Raw genomic sequence first — 18,751 nt, forward strand, 5'->3', positions numbered from 1 at the left:
CACAGATTCTTTGACTGAAGAATTCTGGGAGCAATAATAAGTGCTCCCGGCTGTCAGCAGGAGCTACCTCAAGTCATCACCAAGACCAGAATAACTGACTTCTTTGCCATGTCTTGCATTGTTTAAACACTAATTGTTTTGCTATTATGCCAGATTATTGTCTGTCCTGCTTACACCGTTTGCAGAGCTTCCAGAGAGGCACGAAAACAGGAATAGCAAGTCTATAGTCTTGGGAGCAAGAGATATCAGCAGTTATTTACATGTACAGACAGGTTCATGCAGTGCACATTTGCACTGACCTCTGAACAATTTTAGATTATACTTTTATGAGGCTGAACTGACTGCTGTGCAGAGAAACACAGTCAATATGGCAGCGATGAAGAAATTAGAGCTAAATAACACATTTCTGAATATCATTGCGGATGTATTGACAAGAATCTGTGATGCTTTCAGAAATCTGTTTTAAAAGAAACTTCCCAGTGATGGTGACCAACAAAAACCATTAAATAAAAAGGCACAAATCCACAGAAGGAAACTTTATTTTATTCTTTTTGTGTTTAAGAGTCTGCATGAATGTGTGCAAATGTGCCAGAGATGAACATTTGGATGTCTGCATGGAAAAACTACATAAACCTCATCGAATGTGAATGCAATTTCATCTCTTTTTGTTCTTCTTGGCCAAAACGTATATAAGCAGGGAGGATGACAAGATCTATGTTGTGCATTCTTGATCTTTAAAGTCAGTTATCTGACACCAGAGCTGCAGATCACAACTCATATTATTATGAAGTACACCTGATATACTGGAGTCCAATGTTCTTTCTCTGTCCTGTTTTTGCAATGGATCTGTCTCTGTAGCCTCTAAATGCCCCATTACGTTCACCAGGGAGTCACTATATGTTTTTGTCTGTGGTCTGGTGCTTTTTTCTACAGAAAGGAGCCACCTGCTGCGATTCTGAGTGAAGGGACAGCAAAGCAAAACAATACAACTGTAGGCTGGAGAAGTAACAGTGAGCTTAAACTTCTGATAAAACAGCATGAAGCTGCCTCTGATGAATCCCTACAAAGGATCCATTTAATAGCACCATGTGATAGACTGTTGATACAAGTGTACTGATTAAACCTGTTAGGATTATGGCAAATTAACAAGATCAAGAGACACCAGTCTCTGTGCTGTCCAATATGGGCGTGATTCTCAACATACTAGTTTGAAAGTGTCAAAAGGGGAAAATTATTTATTTAGCTAATTTTACATGATCAGGAAACCAAACTCAGACATATTTCCAACAGAAATGAGTCTTCAGTCAATATAAGCTGCAAACTTTACATGCAAAGTGGTCATCTCATGCCTGCTGTGTTTGCACAAGCCAGTTCTGAGGTATTAAGCCGCTGCAGCTAGCTCTGATTGTCTGCTGCTGTGGGATGGCTTGTAGCGGCATGTGCCGATACTGGTGGTATGCTGCTACTATTTTAACAACGCAAACCTTCCCAGCAGTGGATGTTACATAATGTTTTGTTTTAGATACATAAATCTGATGCATATAACTTTATTTATAGCACAAGGCAAGAAAATGTGAATAAATTAAACGATTATGAGGCTCTTTTGCTTTTTTTCTGATACTAACTGACATGGTTTTGGAAGGTTTAATTTTAAAGCAGCTCTATACATACCTGTTGATGCAGCAGTCAGCAGCTCAGTCACCCAGCCAGAGGGTTTAATCAAATGTGCAAATATGCTTGAGCCAGTTCACCAAAATAAATGTCAATTTGCAGTATCTGACGGCATGATCGGTAGCCAAGAGTGGACAACTGAAACCAAGCAGCTCCAAGTGGTACACCATTTAAGAAGCATCATATTCTAATGGTAGCCAGTCGCTACCATGAATGATGTGTCCATGGATTTATCCTGCTGGTTTTCCACTGACAGAAAACACTGCTTTATATTGGTTAGTCACTCAATCTGATCTTGTTTGCCTCTGTGAAGCCCTGTGATGGACTGGTGACCTGTCCAGGGTGTACCCTGCCTCTTGCTCACTGACAGCCCCTGCGACCCCGAGTTGGATTAAGCAGGTATAGAAAATGGATGTATGCACACACAGTCTATGTGTCTTGAGTAACTATTTTTGTTTCTACTAATGGGAGCAATGTATTCTTATATCTATGCATATAAATAGTTTTAGCGTGTCATTTATACACATTTCAAACTTTTGGTGTGTCATTTTACACCATTCAGATAACATGTGAAATAGCATGGTGGACGGTCCCCTCCTATCACACTACATACAAAATTGCTGCAGGATGTCATTTCCTCAAATTCTGCACCATAAAGTGACACACAAAAGTACAAAAAAGCATTGTAACAACACGCCAAACGACTTGGAGTGCAATAACTATGCCTTTTCATGAGACCAGGCTGATGGAACACATGTAAAACAAGTCTGGCGTCTAACGATACTGTTGTAAACCAACAAATGGGCCCTCATTACGAGATAGGTTGAGGTGCTTGATGGTTCTAACACATGTGTAATGCATTTCAGCTAACAGACCCATGCAGGACAGTTATTGTTCTCTTTTTGTTTTCCTCTAATATCTCAGTTCCTGCCTGATGTAAAGATATTTTCTTTGGTTTCACACTCAAACCAAAGCCCCCTAGTTAAGGTGAGGTAATAAAATGCATGGCACTAAAAGACGGCACAGTCACAGGGACATGAGGCATGTGCATGTGCAACATCCACATTACACATATTTTTGCTTTCTAGAAACATGAAATGATGGCTTTAGTAATATGTATATATATTTATTATCATCTTTACTGACAAGAAAGGGCAGCAATATCCAATAAATTGAAATGTGTAACAATCAGGAAGTGATACTCTTCTCATTCTGTTGCTGGATTATATGTAAGGTAAGCGGTACCTAATCAATAATGGAGGACGACAGCCATTTACCAACATTTTCAAGGTTTGTGGTTTTTTGTTATATTCATGGGATTTTAGTTTATTTGGTTTATTTTAGCCTTTTGAGTTCTTGATTATCATCATTGCCTTGGTTTTTGTTCTATTTCCTGGATTAGTTAGTCTTTGTGCCTTGGTTTAGTCTCTGTTCTGTGGTTTTGTTCAATTCCTGGTATATTGTTTTAGTTTTCAGTCCTCTTTATTAGATTCTGTTGTGAGAGATTGCATTCCTAGTATGTTCAGTTTAGTTTACTTTGAGTCCTCGGTTTAGTTCTGCTGTTGTTTCCAGATGTCCTCAGCTGCCTTGTCTTGTCTCTCGGTCTCCACACACCTGTATCTCACTAATCACTCACCTGTTGTCACTTTATTCGTCGAACCTCTCCTAGTATTTGTAGTTTATAGTTTTCATTCAGTCTCTCTGTTTGTGTTGTCTCTTACACCATGTTTTTCACGTCCTGCTGCATCTTTGTACATGCTTTTTGTTCATTTCATCGTTTTGGAATTTCCTCTTAAACGCTGCTCTTCGTTTGTTCTTTAAAGACTTTTTGGCACATTGTTAACTTGTCTACATTTGGGTCCACCTCTATCTCCTACAACAAAACTAGCTGTAATTTGGGGGACGAGATCTCGCGAGATTTAACTCGATTTAACTTCTATTTGTGACCTGTGGGGGGCAGTAATGCACCTTTGCTACGTCGAGCCTGCCGGAACCTAAAGAAGGAGAAGGAAAAGAAAAAGAGGAGGAGAAGGAGGGGAAGCAGCAAGCAGCCAGAATGACGTCGGAAAATACCGGTATTACCACTGAAGATGCCTCCGCCGCTTTCAAATCGTTTGTTTGGCAGCATTTTGGGTATCCAGAAATGATAAATGGCAGTAGAGTGACTGATCAGTTGTCAGTGACTTACTTGGTCAGGCTCTGTTTGCACTAATAGAATTTTGATTTGCTTTTGCGCACAATATTGTTTGCACTTGAAAAACTTTTTTTTTAATTTATTTTAGACTTTTATACATTTTAGTTTTAGTTTTGATCTCTGGGAGAAGACATTTATTAAAAGCTAATGCATCATGCATGTAAAGAATTATAATAAAACATTTCAAAATGCATGTGCAACCCGGTTGAATAATAGTCTGTTAGTCCAGTGAAATATTTTGTCATTTTAGGTTTCTTAAAATCTCGTCTCGTAACACCCCTAGCTGTAATATTAAAATTTAAAAGGGTTTATTGATGAAGCCTGTGTCATTGAAGCCTTTAAAGTATGAAATACAGTTTAGACAACTTTGACAGTTTGCTTGCTGTTTTCAACGATGATGGATTCATGATACAAAAGTTATAGAAATAGTGACTTTCTATCAAACCTCTTTTCTGGGTTGATGTGCACATGTGTGAAAAACATTAAAGTCTGTAGAATACTACTAAAATGTAAAAGTTTAAGATCGTATTTATCTCAAAATGACACCCAGGGGCGTTACATATGCATAATAATGACAGTCGCCAACCAGTATCGAGCAGTACAGCAGCTGCCACAAAAAGGGATTTTTTTTTAAAGACATACAAGCATCGCACCATAAAACAGCAGCAGCTTATAGAATCGGGATATCCTGCAGAATCATGAGGTGACTTCCTGCAGGAACACTGAAAGTCTTTGATTTAGTCACCGATGACTCTGCTAATTATTCTTCTACGAAGCAACTTCACCAAGAAATTAGTACAACAAATAGTTCCTGTTTTTCTGTCCTGTTTGAGCCTCTTTTCTCTCACAGTGCAGGCAAACTGCTGCTGATTAGTTGACCTCTCAGCTGAGAACATCGGATAAACAGAATAAAGGATTAGAAAACCTTGCTGCAGAGGGCGGGAATCCCGTGATGTGCAACAGCATGTATTAATTCTTCTGCACTGACACTTGCCACCAATCAATGCTGTGCTTTCTCTGACCAAGTATCAAAATGTGAAGAAGGAAAATTGAGAGCTGCAGCTGCAGGAGACTGAGCAGAGGATTAAGCTTTGTTGTATTTCACCGGCAGTGTAGAGAAAAATGTATGAAATAAGAGGCAGAGAATCTGCGTTTCCTCTTCTGCAGGATTATCTCAGCTGGCTGGGTTGTATTGAGCACTCAGACGTTGTGTTCCTCGGGAATGCTGCAGATACTTGACCTTAGGGGAAAAAAAACACACTTGATGCTTCAAAATCCATGTCTTTGTTAGCTGTAACGGCAATCAGAAAGGATTTAAACTAGCTCTACATATACAACAAATCTCTGTTTGATGAATTGTGGCTCCAGAGAGGATTGTCAGTTCATGAGAAAATCACTGTAATTAGTGCCTGTGGGACCTAAATACAATAAAGCTTTCATTCTTCTCAACAGTGCATTGACTTCTCTGCTCAAATGAATGTACAATTTACCTCGAATGAATGTTGATATCACTGAAGCAAAAAGTCAAATGAATGCACAAATGGGGAATTTAAAATGTGATTCTGACGATTCTGCTTTTTATTAAGTGATTTCTGACATTTGTCAGCATTGTGTGTTGTAAAACTAATAACATTTTAGTCCAAGATAAATATGAGCAATCAGCAGCTAAGACTCTCAAAGTCGTGAGAGAAGAAAGTACAACCCTCTTTCAACTCTAGCATTAAAGGCATCATTTAAAAAAATACTAACAATCTGGTTCTTACCAGCTTATGGAATTAGGTGATTAGAGCCTCAGATGCACAGCAACACAATCCAGAAACAGTGTGTGACAGCCAGGCCCGCATTAAAGCACCATGGGCTCCGGGGCTACCCACTTTCTCAAGGCCCTCCTCAGGAATACATACTTATGATAGATAAAATAATGCTTCAAGAATCACTGCAGGATAACTTTCACTGTAGCGAAACATGCTTTTAATGTCAAAGAAATTTCCATAGCTCTACATATCTCTACACAGAAACTGAATTAACATACTCATAGGACACTATGAGCGCTTTGTTAAGTCCTTCTAAAATACATAGTCAAGCCCTGCGCGGGACTGTTTTCTTCATCCCGCTCCCGCTAAATTTCTGACCATTACCGCCTGCTCCCGCAAAACTTTGAGAATTTATGCCCGCACAATGATAGAAATGCCTTGACTTTGTGTCTTCTCCCGTCCTGCAGGAGAAACACGTCATTTTATAGGCTATTAATAAAGAGATCCACGGACAATTGAGAAACTTCTCCAAATGTCAGACTTGCCTTAATTTGTGCTGTAAAGACCTTCTTTGAGCTTCCTTTCCACATCATTTATTGACATACTGTCGCTAGGATACGTCCCGATCCCGCAGTGTTTTTTTTTAGCCAGGCTTAAAAACATCCAAGTAGGCTATTACACATGTGCATGATTTTTTTTCCGGCTTTTTTTTTTCTTGAGCCTTGCGTTGGGCCCCCTACGTCGTCGGGCCCCGGGGGTAGGCCTGTGCATTAATCCGGGTTGGTGACAGCCCGCCTTTACTGCTTCCACAGGAATCAAGAGGGTAAGTAACAACCAGGCGCTGCTAATCAAATGCACGTGATTAATAGATCATCAGCAAATGTGAGCACCTCTATAAAAGCAGCTTTCTGGTCTGGAGCATTCAGGTGCTTGAAAACGTAAACGCTCATAAGACGTTTTCCTGCAGCCCATGAAGGCTGTTGTTATGTATGGGGGCGGATCGTATATGTAGACACTGTCCATGCACATTTCTGTAACCCTAAATCTGTATTTTAAAAATGTGAATACTGTTGAATCTATTGTGTCAGATGCATCTTGAACTTGTTGCACCTTGTTTAGTTAGTTAACACCATCCCTCATCTTCATATACACAAAGAGAATTGGTTGACTTTACAATTTATAATGAAAACGCAGTGTTTTGCACCAGTGTAGCTGTCAAATATTCGACCAGAAGATCTGAAGGTCCTTCATCTTTCCTTCTGGCAACTATGAGTTGTACACCGTCACAGTGTAATTACACCTTGTAAAACCTTGGGTTGGGCTCTGACAACTAGGTGGGGAATGACTGGATTAGATCTTGAGACTTGCTCTTTTTTTTTACACTGATTCTGTTTATTTATTCCTGTCCAATGGGCGCAGATCCGAACTCCAAATCGCACTGTGGAAAAAAGAAAGCAAATATTAATAAGCTTAATTATTCAAATGAATTGTAAGTGACTGTTGTGCCATGATTAGAATAACTGTAATAGGCCGTCGTTAACCTACAGTTTCCTCTAATAAACCGTAAATTTTAAAAGATAAGAGGATCAAGAAGAAAAATGAGCCTCACCCACAATGACCTAAAACTGTACTTCCTCAGCCTTATTCTCAGTCAACACTCTGAATTTATTAGTTCACAAGTTAGTGGCTCAATCTAGTACAAATTCAATGTAAATGATAATAAAAACTGGGTCCACTCTTTCATGATATAGCCTTTAATGTACAAATGAAGCGAAAGATATTTAGCAGTTCCTTGCTAGATATTCAGGCTTTGGCCTCATTTCTAAACATAGTTTTTTTTTTAAAATCCAAAAATGCTTCACATTTTACTCTAAAATTCAGAGATAGTGTATTTATTTACTGTCACATTCAGAGACTCATTACTCACCCCTCTGCATCATTTCACCTCCATTAACAGTTGCTTACAGTCAGTGCAGCAGCTTCTAATACGGTCATTAATTATTATTACTGAAGAAACATTTGGTTCAGTGTGTCAGCCTCCTTTTAATGTGCACCTGCTCTGGATGTCTAATGTACGGCTGCATGTATCACCAAGCAGACCTGCCGGCAGCCTGGTCTCTCAGAGCCCCAACTTAACAGGCCCCAAGGACAAACCAACAAGACACAAAAAGCCTGGAGCATTAATTATTCAGGAAGGAGTTGGTCGTCTGAGGCAGATAAATGTGTTTTACAATGCCGCTATTGCTTTAAACTGCAATATAAGCAGCAGGGAGGGGGGGGGGGGGGGGGGGGGGGAGCATGGTTGTCTATTATCGTGCACTTTATCATCTGAAATGAACAAACCACTCAAAACTAATGCAATTCAGTCAGAAGTGAAAGGAGAAAATTATTAGTATTTACTCTTTAATTCAGTCATCTTTAGGTTGGTGAAAGGAGCCCTAAAACACATAAAGTGATAATAGACTTCAAAGGAAGATTATTAAAATTAATCCGGTGTATGACTCAGCTCTGTCCTCATTACACATAACAGGCGTTTCTGAATAATATGTGTGTGATTGAACTGTAATTATTGATGCATTAGACTAGAGAGTAAGGAATACTCCAGTGTTGAAGGTCACTGAGGGGAAGATAATTACCTCCACTAAAGAAGTTATGTGGTTGGTTCCTAGCTAAATTTCATGACACTTGAAGGAGCGAGTGAAAAAGAAGCACCCTTTGAATTTAGGTGCAGATCAGATTTCATCAAAACTGCAACTTTGACCGATCGATTACAAGAAGCCGAAAAGACGAGCGATGCGTTTGAGTGACTTCACCATTGATAATATGTGACATGTGAGTGATGAGGCTTTGAAGCTGATCGCAGCCTTTGTGTGATGTAACTTGTGAGTACGAGAACTTGAGCTTGTCACTCACCATTTCAGCAACTTCTCTTTTCCTAGAACTTGCTCAGTGGAAGAGGAGAGTGCAACATGACCGCAAAAACCGGGTTACGGCAGCACAAAGGTTGTGTGAATGGGGAAAATATGCCGGCTGACTTAAACTGGAACTATCCTTTAAGGTCCAGGGTGTAGTGCATAGTAACATCTAACAGGAAATCTGTAGGTTAAACTGTAGTGGCCATAAAAATCTGCTTTTGAGTTTTGTTTGTCCCTCCAAGGCTACTGTAGGTGGACCATAAAAATCTGCTTTTGAGTTTTGTTTGTCCTTCGAAGGCTACTGTAGAAAGAAATGTTGATGAAACACAGTGGTTGGTTGAGGGTGTAATCTAATTATAAATGTCTCTTTTTGAGATAAAAGCAAAACAATTTTAACCTTCAGCTTACCTGAGTGATTCCACCAGCTTTATTTTCTCCAGCTTAATATAAAGAAAACTGCCTTCATTGTACAATGACACGTTCAGAACAAGTCAACTCTAATTTACATCTAAAATTCAAGTAGCTCCGCTCTATACGCTATAACTTTAATGCAGCTTTGCATACCACTGACCAATCTACATTAATGAAACATAAGAAGTGTTATGCCTCAGTTCATTCAATTGACCTTTTTAACAGAAAAAGCAACACTTTTATTAAGTTTCTATTGCATATTTATATACAAATTCTTTATATTCACAAATATTGTGTATATTTATTTTCCTCTTGCATATTTCACATTCTAATTCTGCGGTTTTACCTCTCATTTTTTGTTTTTGTATGCTTATTTCTAACTATTTTAAGGATTGTATTTCTGTATCTGCTCTTTCTATAAGCTGCTTGCTGTAATTGTGCAAATGTCCCCTCTGAGGGACACATAAAGGATTATCCTTTTTTATTATACACTATCTTATCTCAGGGATCAATTTTTGAACCGGTGCTGTTTCTCTTTTTATAAAAAAATCAAGTAATTTGTTCAGGTAACATTTCACTGTATAGCTGATGCAGCTTTATCTGAAAGCTGATTGTATGTTTATCATCAGCTCTGAGCTCCTCTAACCTGAAGCCCAGCCATTGTTCGGTCCCTCTGCACCAAATCTAAAGAGCACTTCTGAGAGATTGGGTTATCTAATCTTTCGACAAACAACAAAAAACACTGAACCGGTCATAAGTCTCAGCGAGAATCCATATATATGTTACTCAGAGTGGATTCTCCTATAATAACGCATGACTTTTATGTTCAGTACAGTTAAAGTGAGTAAGGCTGAGGCTCTCCCAGGCTGTTTACATTCTTATCTGGACGGTTTAACATGGAGTCCATAGTTGGTTTTCTTTGCAACCTTTTCACAGAGCAGAAAGCAGCCGTCATCCTGGTTTGTTTGGCGGAGTCAAACCCCTGAGCAGACATGTCAAGGGATTTAACTGTGCCAAGTGCCAAAAACAATGAATGGAAAATGTTCAGGATTCCGAGGGGATCACAGTCATTTGCCAAGAGCAGAAGAAGATTGTGGATTCAGGCAAGTAAAAGGACAGATTCTCTGCAAGGCCCATTTCATGTCTCACAACACAAAACCCTGATTCCACATCATAAGAACATAAGCTGTAAGCATCTAAAGAGTCATACACATGCAGACTTTCCTTTGTCTAAACACTGGGAGTCATGCGTGCAATTACTCACTTGAAAATGTCAAGAGTAGAGTTGGAATCTGATCACTTCTCAGATAACAAATGTACTGATGTAATCAACATAGTTCAAGCTAACAATGTAATCAGTGATAAGCAGAGACCCTGAATTCTAACTTCATGATACTGCTTCGTGTTTTTATCTTAGAGGATCAGTCATTTCTACCCTTTAAAGCCAAATGCTAAACATGCATGTAAAATACATTTTTTATGAGTTTCAACTGCAAAACACGTCTTAATTATCAATATAATGACTCAAAAAACATGACACCACAGAATAAACACCCCAATGGATGGATAGGAGGTCCGGCACAATGCCAGCTTGGTAATTATTAGCATGATTTAATTCATCCCAGTAAGGTCCAGCCTTCTTTCTCCTTTTCCTTTTGCCGTCTCTTTACTTCTCTCTGAGATATGAATGTTTTTAGCCAAACAAAACAAAAACTAACCGGGCAACAATGGTACCAAACAGACTGAGAAGGAGAACGGTCCGTAAAAGATGGCACTCCCTACCCACCATGCAAAATAGTGTGATGTGCCTTCACACCCTTTCCACTTTTAAGATTAGGCTTAAAACTTTCCTTTTTGATAAAGCTTATAGTTAGGGATGGCTTAGGTGATCCCGCAACATCCCATAGTTAAGCTGCTATAGGCCTAGACTGCTGGGGGACCTCATCTGTCACACCTTTCCTCACTTTGCTCTTTTTGACCCCCCTGTTTAATTTCTCAAATAATATTATGTGACATTATTGTGGTTATTAACTTGTGTTTCCCTGTTCCAACAGGTATCCTTTGAATGGTGTTACAGTGTTTGTTGTCCCCTCTTTTCTGTCCTCTCAACCCCAGCTGGTCGAGGCAGATGGCCACCCTTCCTGAGTCTGGTTCTGCCAGAGGTTTCTTCCTGTTAAAAGGGAGTCATTCCTTTCCACAGTCGCCTCGTGCACGCTCAGGATGGGAGATTTTGGTGCAATATGTTGGTTTCCTTAGCAATGAAATTGCTATGATACACTAATCTGACGATACAATACGATACACAGCATTCAGCCAACGGTTCGATACGATTTTATACGATACGATACGATTCGATACGATTTAATACACATCATTTTCTGAAGGATTTTAAAGGGACAGTGTGATTTCACATGAATCGTCGCTGATTGGACTGGTGGTCCGTCCTGTGAATCGGAAGGACAACACCACCAGACAAACGGAAACAAACTCACAAACTTGTCTTCAGCGTACACAGACTCATGTTTATGTTGTGAATATTACATCATCAACCTGCTTCTGTTACTTGCTAAATACCATCTACACAAATCCAAATTCTCTAATCACAAACCATCTTTTTTCATTTTTGAGAAGGAGCTCAAACATTACATTACAACAAGTGCTATGCACTTTATAAAAAAGGCAAAATCAGTTGATTTTCTTCGAAGTAGCTGCTCTTTGACGGCATTTTTCATTGTTTGAAATGTTTGTGACATTGTTAGTGGCACTGGGTTTTCAATGAACAGGTGTAAACAGATGTAAATCCCTGCTATGGCTTTGGATGCATCGGTAGTGTGGTGCCAACATAAAGAATCTGATTTAAATATGCCAAAACAGTCAGCCTGATTTTCAGTCATAAAAGTCTTAGTCTGGAAAACTGAAAAGAAAAAAAAAGTTTTTTTTACAGCATCAGTTGCTGTTTCTGTGCTTTCAGTTCCTGTTTATTCCACACTTACCGACCCACTTTGCTAAAGTTGGCACACACAGGACGCATTTTTGCCGTAAACTAATAAGTTTGAACGTGAAAACAGTCTCGATTAAACTGTTGTTTTATTAAATCTGACTTGAAATGACCTGAAATGACTTTCTGTTAAAGGCAAAAACAGACTGCAGAGTGTTGTGAAGCTGTGCAGCAAAATAGCAGGAGCATCTTTTAATGACCTTTCCCTTCTGTACCAGGCTCGTGCAGTGGAGAAGGCTCAGTCCATTTTATCTGACCCTGGTCACCCTCTTTTTAACAAGTCTGAGGTTCCTCCGTCAGGTCGTAGAAAATACTACTCTACTATTTTTATTTCAAACCTCTGTTTACATTCACTGATGTTTTATCTGCAGAAAGGCTTCATACTGTGGAATGGCCGTCTGTTTCTGCTGCTGCACACTAAATGGCCGCTAGGGGGACAATAAAGATGAACTTAAACCTTGAATGTGTAATCTGAATATAGAAAATGACATCAGATGCTGCTGATGCAGTGGTCAGATAATGTTACCATGAATATATACACGTGCAGCTCAGATAAAACTGCACAGGTATAATCACAGAGAGACACTAATCAGGGACGCATGTTTCATCTTAGTATAGACATTTTGTCTTTGCAGAAAACATGTATTCTAGAAATAAAAATTATCATAAAATGGAATGAAAAGTCATTAGCAAAAACACTGATGGATTTGAAATAGTTTTATAATAAGCAGCAGCTGTCACTGCTTTAAACTTGGAGATCTGTTGGGAATATAAAGACACGCTCAGAGCTTTATTGGTTGAAATTAATCAGACAACAAGCTCATTATTATTCAGACCATCTTTATTTATCTTAAAACATGTTCCAGGTTATCTTTAACAAAACTATTTTTTATCAAGGCTGCTGATGACAGTAATAAAGTCAAATCAATCAGTGAGAAATAAAAACACATCAAAGTTGAACAGTGTTTGAAAATATGAACTGAACTCAAGTAATTATTAAAAGAATAAAAAAAGCACAGAAATCACAGCCCTTATTTAATGAAGCCCTGTCTCTCCTTTTGTCCACGAGTTGTTGCTGTCGGTTTCTGATCCTCCAAGTGAGACATTACGGTTGCAGACGTGTTACTGTGTAGAAAATGTGAGTTGTGCACAGGTAAAATCATCATGTTCTTCAGGGTTTTGTGTTCCAACTGAAGTAGAGCTGGAACTGAATAAAAGCCACGTCTGCTGCAGAATCATTTCTCACAGAACAAAACACCAACTAAACATCTTCACATGCATTTAAGAGCCAGATGTGAGCAGATGTTAGCAGGGTTTTAGACAAGTGTAAAAAGGGCTTTACACTGATGAGGCTTAAATGTTGCTTACCTAATTTTGATAAAGGCGTCCGCTAAATGAGCAAATGTAAATGCATATTATATCACCATGTTGATGATTACTTGAACTGAAAGATGGAGGAAAAACTACTGATCTGTGTATGTTTCTAAATTCCTTCTTATGTTCAATGAGACTGACCGAATATTTGAATAAGATGCTTCATAAAACCTGCTGCTGCCAAGGTAACCATGGCTTCTACCACATCACCCGGGACTAAAATCTAATGGCATTCAGTTATCAGTTGTACCAGGGAAAACCCCTTTTCACACAAATATAGATGTGTATGTTCTTCGGTTATAAATCAAATACCACTCAAGTCAAACTACATAAAACCTTAAGTACAGATCACTACAGTGAAGAGGGACAATCAAAACTGCATTAAGAACAGTTGAGTACATGATTGTTCCTTGATTTAAATCACTGAGTTTTGTCCTTTTTTTCTGCTTTTCTGGGTGGACTCTTCCATCGCAGCTTGAAGTCAGTCAGTCCCTGACGTCTCAGCAAGTCGTTCATCTGAAGAGGAATTAAATAAGCAGTCACTAACACAACCATCATTTATGCTGAAATAAAAACGGGGACAGAAAGTTTTACCTGCTCGAGGACCTGGGTGTAAATAGCTGGATCAGTCAGGTCAGCATCAGTCTCAGTCCTTATCTTGAAAGTGGAGGTCATGCTTGGAACTGAACAGTAAACACTGAGTCAGAAATAATGGGACACATTTTTACTGAAAAAAAATATTTCTTTATATACGTTATGAATAATCACCTTGATGGCAGATGAATGGCCACTTGAGTTCACAATTGTCATCATGCCACTTATGCAAAGGACTTTCTACCACACAGTGTTGTTTACCACCAGCGTTCTTGTAGTCCTCAGGATCCCAGTTGCTGAAGGAGCTTTTGCTCTTGTCGGACCAGGTCCATGGAACTCTGTACAGACCGATCCAAGGTGTTCCAGATGGTTTTGCCCTGTTAGCCTCAGTGTTTTCTTCCTCATTTTCAATCATTGCTAAGTCTGTGTAGTGTTTCCTGCAGTACTCTTGAGCAGACGTCCATGTTCTCATACCTGAGATGTACGCATAGCTTTTATTGTTTTGCTTTGTAACTGCAACAGAAAATAAATCAGTGTAAGTTCAATTATTGCTCTTGTGCTGCATTGCAGTTTGTGTTTTTGCACCATGCTGAAGATATTGACAACAACTGCTCGGCTTTTCAGTCATCATAGTATTCACAAGTGCTTAGATAGAAGCCAACAAGAACTATTTACTGGAAGCCTGCTTGGTTGTGGTTCTCCTAGCTTGTTGAGCCATGAATTATAATTTAGAGAACGTTTGCACAAGGTTATGAAATAGCAGCTCCCTATACATTTAGAATTTTGGTAATTCTGAACTCGACCATAAGACTGTTCCTCGAATAATGTGGAAACATTGACAAGTTTAAGTTTTTTATCAGTTTTACTATATTTCAGACTTTTCAATTATTTAGTACTGAAGACAGGTTTTTCTTCATGGGTAACAAATAGTTTTTCCACAAAATCTCCTAAAAATTGAAGATCCTCTGCCACATTTAACACAAAGATGCCTTACCAGCTAAATAATCTTAGTTCACACAACACTGTTTTCGGTTGCAAGGATCTTTCAGACGTTTTTCAGACGTTTGCTGTAAGATGCAAGTTTCCCCGAATGTTAACATCTATGGCTATCGAACTTTAATCATAACTTTCTTTCATGTAGCATTTTCATGTCAAAATCAGCAGGCTTTTAAAATAAACTGTTTTTTATGCTAATAATAAGGTTTACGACTGCTGCCACATACAAAGAGCATCATGTAAATGTATATGTTTCCTTATTTAAATAGAATCTATTATAGTTATAGTCAGTAACACGTGCATAAAGTTTTATGTATTTGGCACTCAGGGTCTTCCATAGGGAGACGCATAAAGACAAGCATTGCTGCAGCGGAGGAGAAACCTTTTCTGACTATTTATTTTAAAAAATCTTTTAAAAATCACTGGATTAAATCTATCAAACATGACTTACCATTGTAGCAAATAAAGTCTCTGTTCAGGGAACAATTCATGTCAAACCATAGTCCCTGATCGTCAATCACGCCACACGTTTCCTCTCTCCCTTTGTAATCTGGTTGAGTAGAATTCCACATCTGGAAACCGGTTTTGCTCGTTTCCCCGGTTGTTGACCATCTCCAAGAGTTTCTGTCACTGCCCATGGAAGTTTTCCAGGACTTGGGATCGTCCCAGAGTCCGATCCACGCATAGGAATAAGAGAAATTGGCTTTCAGCCTGCTTATATCATCCATGCTTTCGATGGTGGCCAAGTCGGTGTATTTGTCTCTGCAGTACTGTTGAGCGTCGGTCCAATTCATTCTTAAGTTAACATAGTGGTAATAACGTGGGGGGGACTGTGAGCAGCAGCTGAGGTGAAGTCCTACATATAGATAGAGGATGTAGTTAAGTGTTTATTGAATCATTTGAATGAATTAAACTAAAGTATGCTTAAGTCCTTGATATTCCTTTTATTTTTTTATTTTCATTTATTTTATTCATCTTTTATTTTATTCCAATTATTCCTTTAAAGCTTAGATCAGAAAAATTGACAGAATGGCAGATTCAGTCACAAAATCTAATGTATGCATGCTGTCTGATGACATCAGCAAATTCGGTCAAAAAAAAAAAAAACAGTTTTCAGGTCCAGCTTTTATCTTCTTTATATTATGGCGCAGATATTATATTATGGGGGGGTACTGTGAGCAGCAGCTGAGGTGAAGTCCTACATATAGATAGAGGATGTAGTTAGTGTTTATTGAATCATTTGAATTAATTAAACTAAATTAGTATTACAGGGCAGAAAATGTTCATATAAACAGAGGTGTATTGTTATAGTGAATTGTTTAATTAATAAAGTCAGTTACTGGTTACTGGAGAAAATACTGATTTTATCTGTTTTATCTCATCACCTGTCGATGTGTTATGATTGAAGAAGAGAAACACTCATTTATTTAATCGATAATGCTGAAACATTAATGCTCTTACCAAAGAACAGTGCAGTCATCATCATCATGAACCGATCCATTTTTTATGTTTACTGCAAACAAGAAGATAATGTGACACAAAACCAGCTGTGACGCTTCTGCATGTCTATTTATTTGCAAATATTTCCAAATAAATACTTGTTGACTCTTGGTTTCTTCTGCCTGAGTGAGATCTCTACTGGTTGAAAACTGGAATAATCCAAAATTACATTAAATCAAATTTATCCAGCTTACAATCATTAAAACTAACAAAAATAACCAAGAAAAAACAGATTAGCATTAAATCCTCACATCAGAGCGACTGCAACAAAACAAAGTTCTGTCATCCTCCCTGTAGGTTTTCCAACTAACCTATCGCTTTCCACCGGAGTTTATGGCTGACGCGTGTTGTCCAAAGCGAAACCATGAAAGAAGACACAGGTGCTTACTGCCATCTGCTTCACTGAAATTATGAGAGTTTATGTACAAATGATAAGTAAATAATAATAATCATGACTTCAATTAACTTATCTTTGAATTCAATTAAATCATTAAACTGCCATGAAATCCAAATACACTCTCCATAATGAACTAAAATGTTCTATGATTTATATCAATCATATGGCACCTACACTCTCCCAGCTCATTTTCATTTGATATTTTTCATAAACTTTACACATCAGCGTTTACATTTCAGATCTTTCCTGTCGTGATTTACTTACTCTTTCAGTCACATTGTAAAGGTTTGATGATACTCTATTCATCTGATAAGTTCATTGGAAATATTAAAGTTACTTACGAGTCTGAGAACAACGGCTGGAGGTTATGAAGTCCGGTTTGAATTGAACTTGTATATATATGTGAAGCCGGATGTGAGACTGTATAAACAGTTCTTGGTGCAATTTTCATATGCAAAACTTTTTTTGGGCTGTTATTCCACTGCTTAGAGATTAATACAGTCTCTACAGTGAGGAAAAGGTCAATGGAAGACTATTTATTTAATTTGAATTTACCATTTTCAGTGTTGAAAAAATCTCTTACTGATTTTTCATTTCAAATCTCTAACCATATGCCTTTATACGTATGTATCGATCCATCCACATATATCGATCTATAGATTGATATGTTAATGTTTAACGGGGTTGAGGTCAGGACTGCAGGAAGGCCATTCCATCCTCTGCCCATCAATTAGTTCTTTTCTTCAGCAGCTACAGATCTATGATTAGCCCTTAAAGCTCTGGTTGGAACATCCTTAAAACTTTTCTTAATCTTTTGAACATTGCATCTGTGCATTAAATGTACCCATATGAATTACTTATTGAATTTGTACTTGGCTTAATTAAGTTTGCCTGCATTTTAAATCATGGTTTTACACATTACCACCCACTTGGTTATGGTTTAGATATTAACAACAACATGACTAAGGTTTGCATTAAAACAGACACTGTAATAACGCATAGCATAAAATATAATTCTCCTGGATTATAACTGCTGAGTCACACCACATTGGCCAAATAAACTAAAGGTGTTGGACACATAAACCACTCATCCTACTGAAATAGATCACTGGGGTGGCATGAAAAAAAGTCATTTGTGAAGATCAGGCTTCACAGAGACAGAAACTCTCAGGGCATTCATGTATGTTGGTATCATTCATCTCTTACAAAGAAACATATTTAATAAACTTTAGTTTAAATCTTTGTTTTCTCTGACAAAACAACTATTTCAATATGAAAAACATATGAAAATAGATGTACAGTAGGAGCACACTACTCCCACCACTATTTTCATATGCAAAGATTGACCTCAAAGGTTCTCTTTCTCTTTAAAGGTATTTTGGGCATTAGTAGCCTTCATTCAACAGTAGATAGACACAAAATGGGCCAGAGAGTGTGGGGAAGGCATATGCAGCAAAGTGTCTCGGGCTTGGCTGGCTGCTTCGAGGAACTGCAGCCTCTGTACATAATGGTTCTTTGTTGCAGTGTTTGATAGCATTGCAACACACGACTTAGTTTTTAAGAAATTTTAAAGCTGTTGTTTCAATTTCTTTGTTGAAAAATCAGGCAAATTGTCATTCAAAGTATTTTTGTACATATTAAGACTCAGATGACACATATTTTGACAAGGCTGTCAGTAATAAAGTAAAAAAGAAGCTCTTTAGAATTTATTCAAGTACAGTGTTTCATACTTTATTCCATGGAATGCAATTTAAAGTCTTAACTTCTATGGAGCAAGAAAGGAGGCATAAGTTTTGTAACTTGTATCACTATATGTGAATCTGTAATAACAAGCACAAGTTAAAAGACAAGTCTGAAGATACGAGTCAATTCTCCAAGGACAAAACTTGTGTCACACTTTTTTACCTCACCTTGCTGAGTAACCAATGGCGATGCTTGGTTAAACTC

The 18,751-nt window shown here is 38.1% G+C and overlaps 2 protein-coding genes and 1 long non-coding RNA gene across 3 annotated transcripts in view; 1 reads left to right on the forward strand and 2 right to left on the reverse strand.

Moving 5' to 3' along the window:
- The window catches only part of LOC140315989 (ubiquitin-conjugating enzyme E2 E1-like), a 341,997-nt gene that overhangs the window by 258,714 nt on the left and 64,532 nt on the right, over positions 1-18,751 (forward strand). The window lies entirely within an intron of this gene.
- On the reverse strand, positions 13,579-14,225 carry LOC140315612 (uncharacterized). The gene is made up of 3 exons (XR_011917268.1): positions 14,086-14,225; positions 13,912-14,000; positions 13,579-13,833 (listed from the first exon to the last, which is right to left on the reverse strand). It is a non-coding gene; the product is annotated as an uncharacterized lncRNA (long non-coding RNA).
- LOC140315777 (L-selectin-like) lies at positions 14,243-17,183 on the reverse strand (the record flags this gene model as incomplete). Its single annotated transcript, XM_072393360.1, has 4 exons — positions 17,146-17,183; positions 16,369-16,420; positions 15,359-15,763; positions 14,243-14,424 (listed from the first exon to the last, which is right to left on the reverse strand). Coding segments are annotated over exons 2-4 (627 nt in total), but the record flags the coding sequence as incomplete, so codon positions are not given.

This window comes from Leuresthes tenuis, unplaced genomic scaffold (assembly GCF_036924035.1).
Source record: "Leuresthes tenuis unplaced genomic scaffold, fLeuTen1.0.hap1 SCAF_10, whole genome shotgun sequence".
NCBI classification, from domain to species: domain Eukaryota; kingdom Metazoa; phylum Chordata; class Actinopteri; order Atheriniformes; family Atherinopsidae; genus Leuresthes; species Leuresthes tenuis.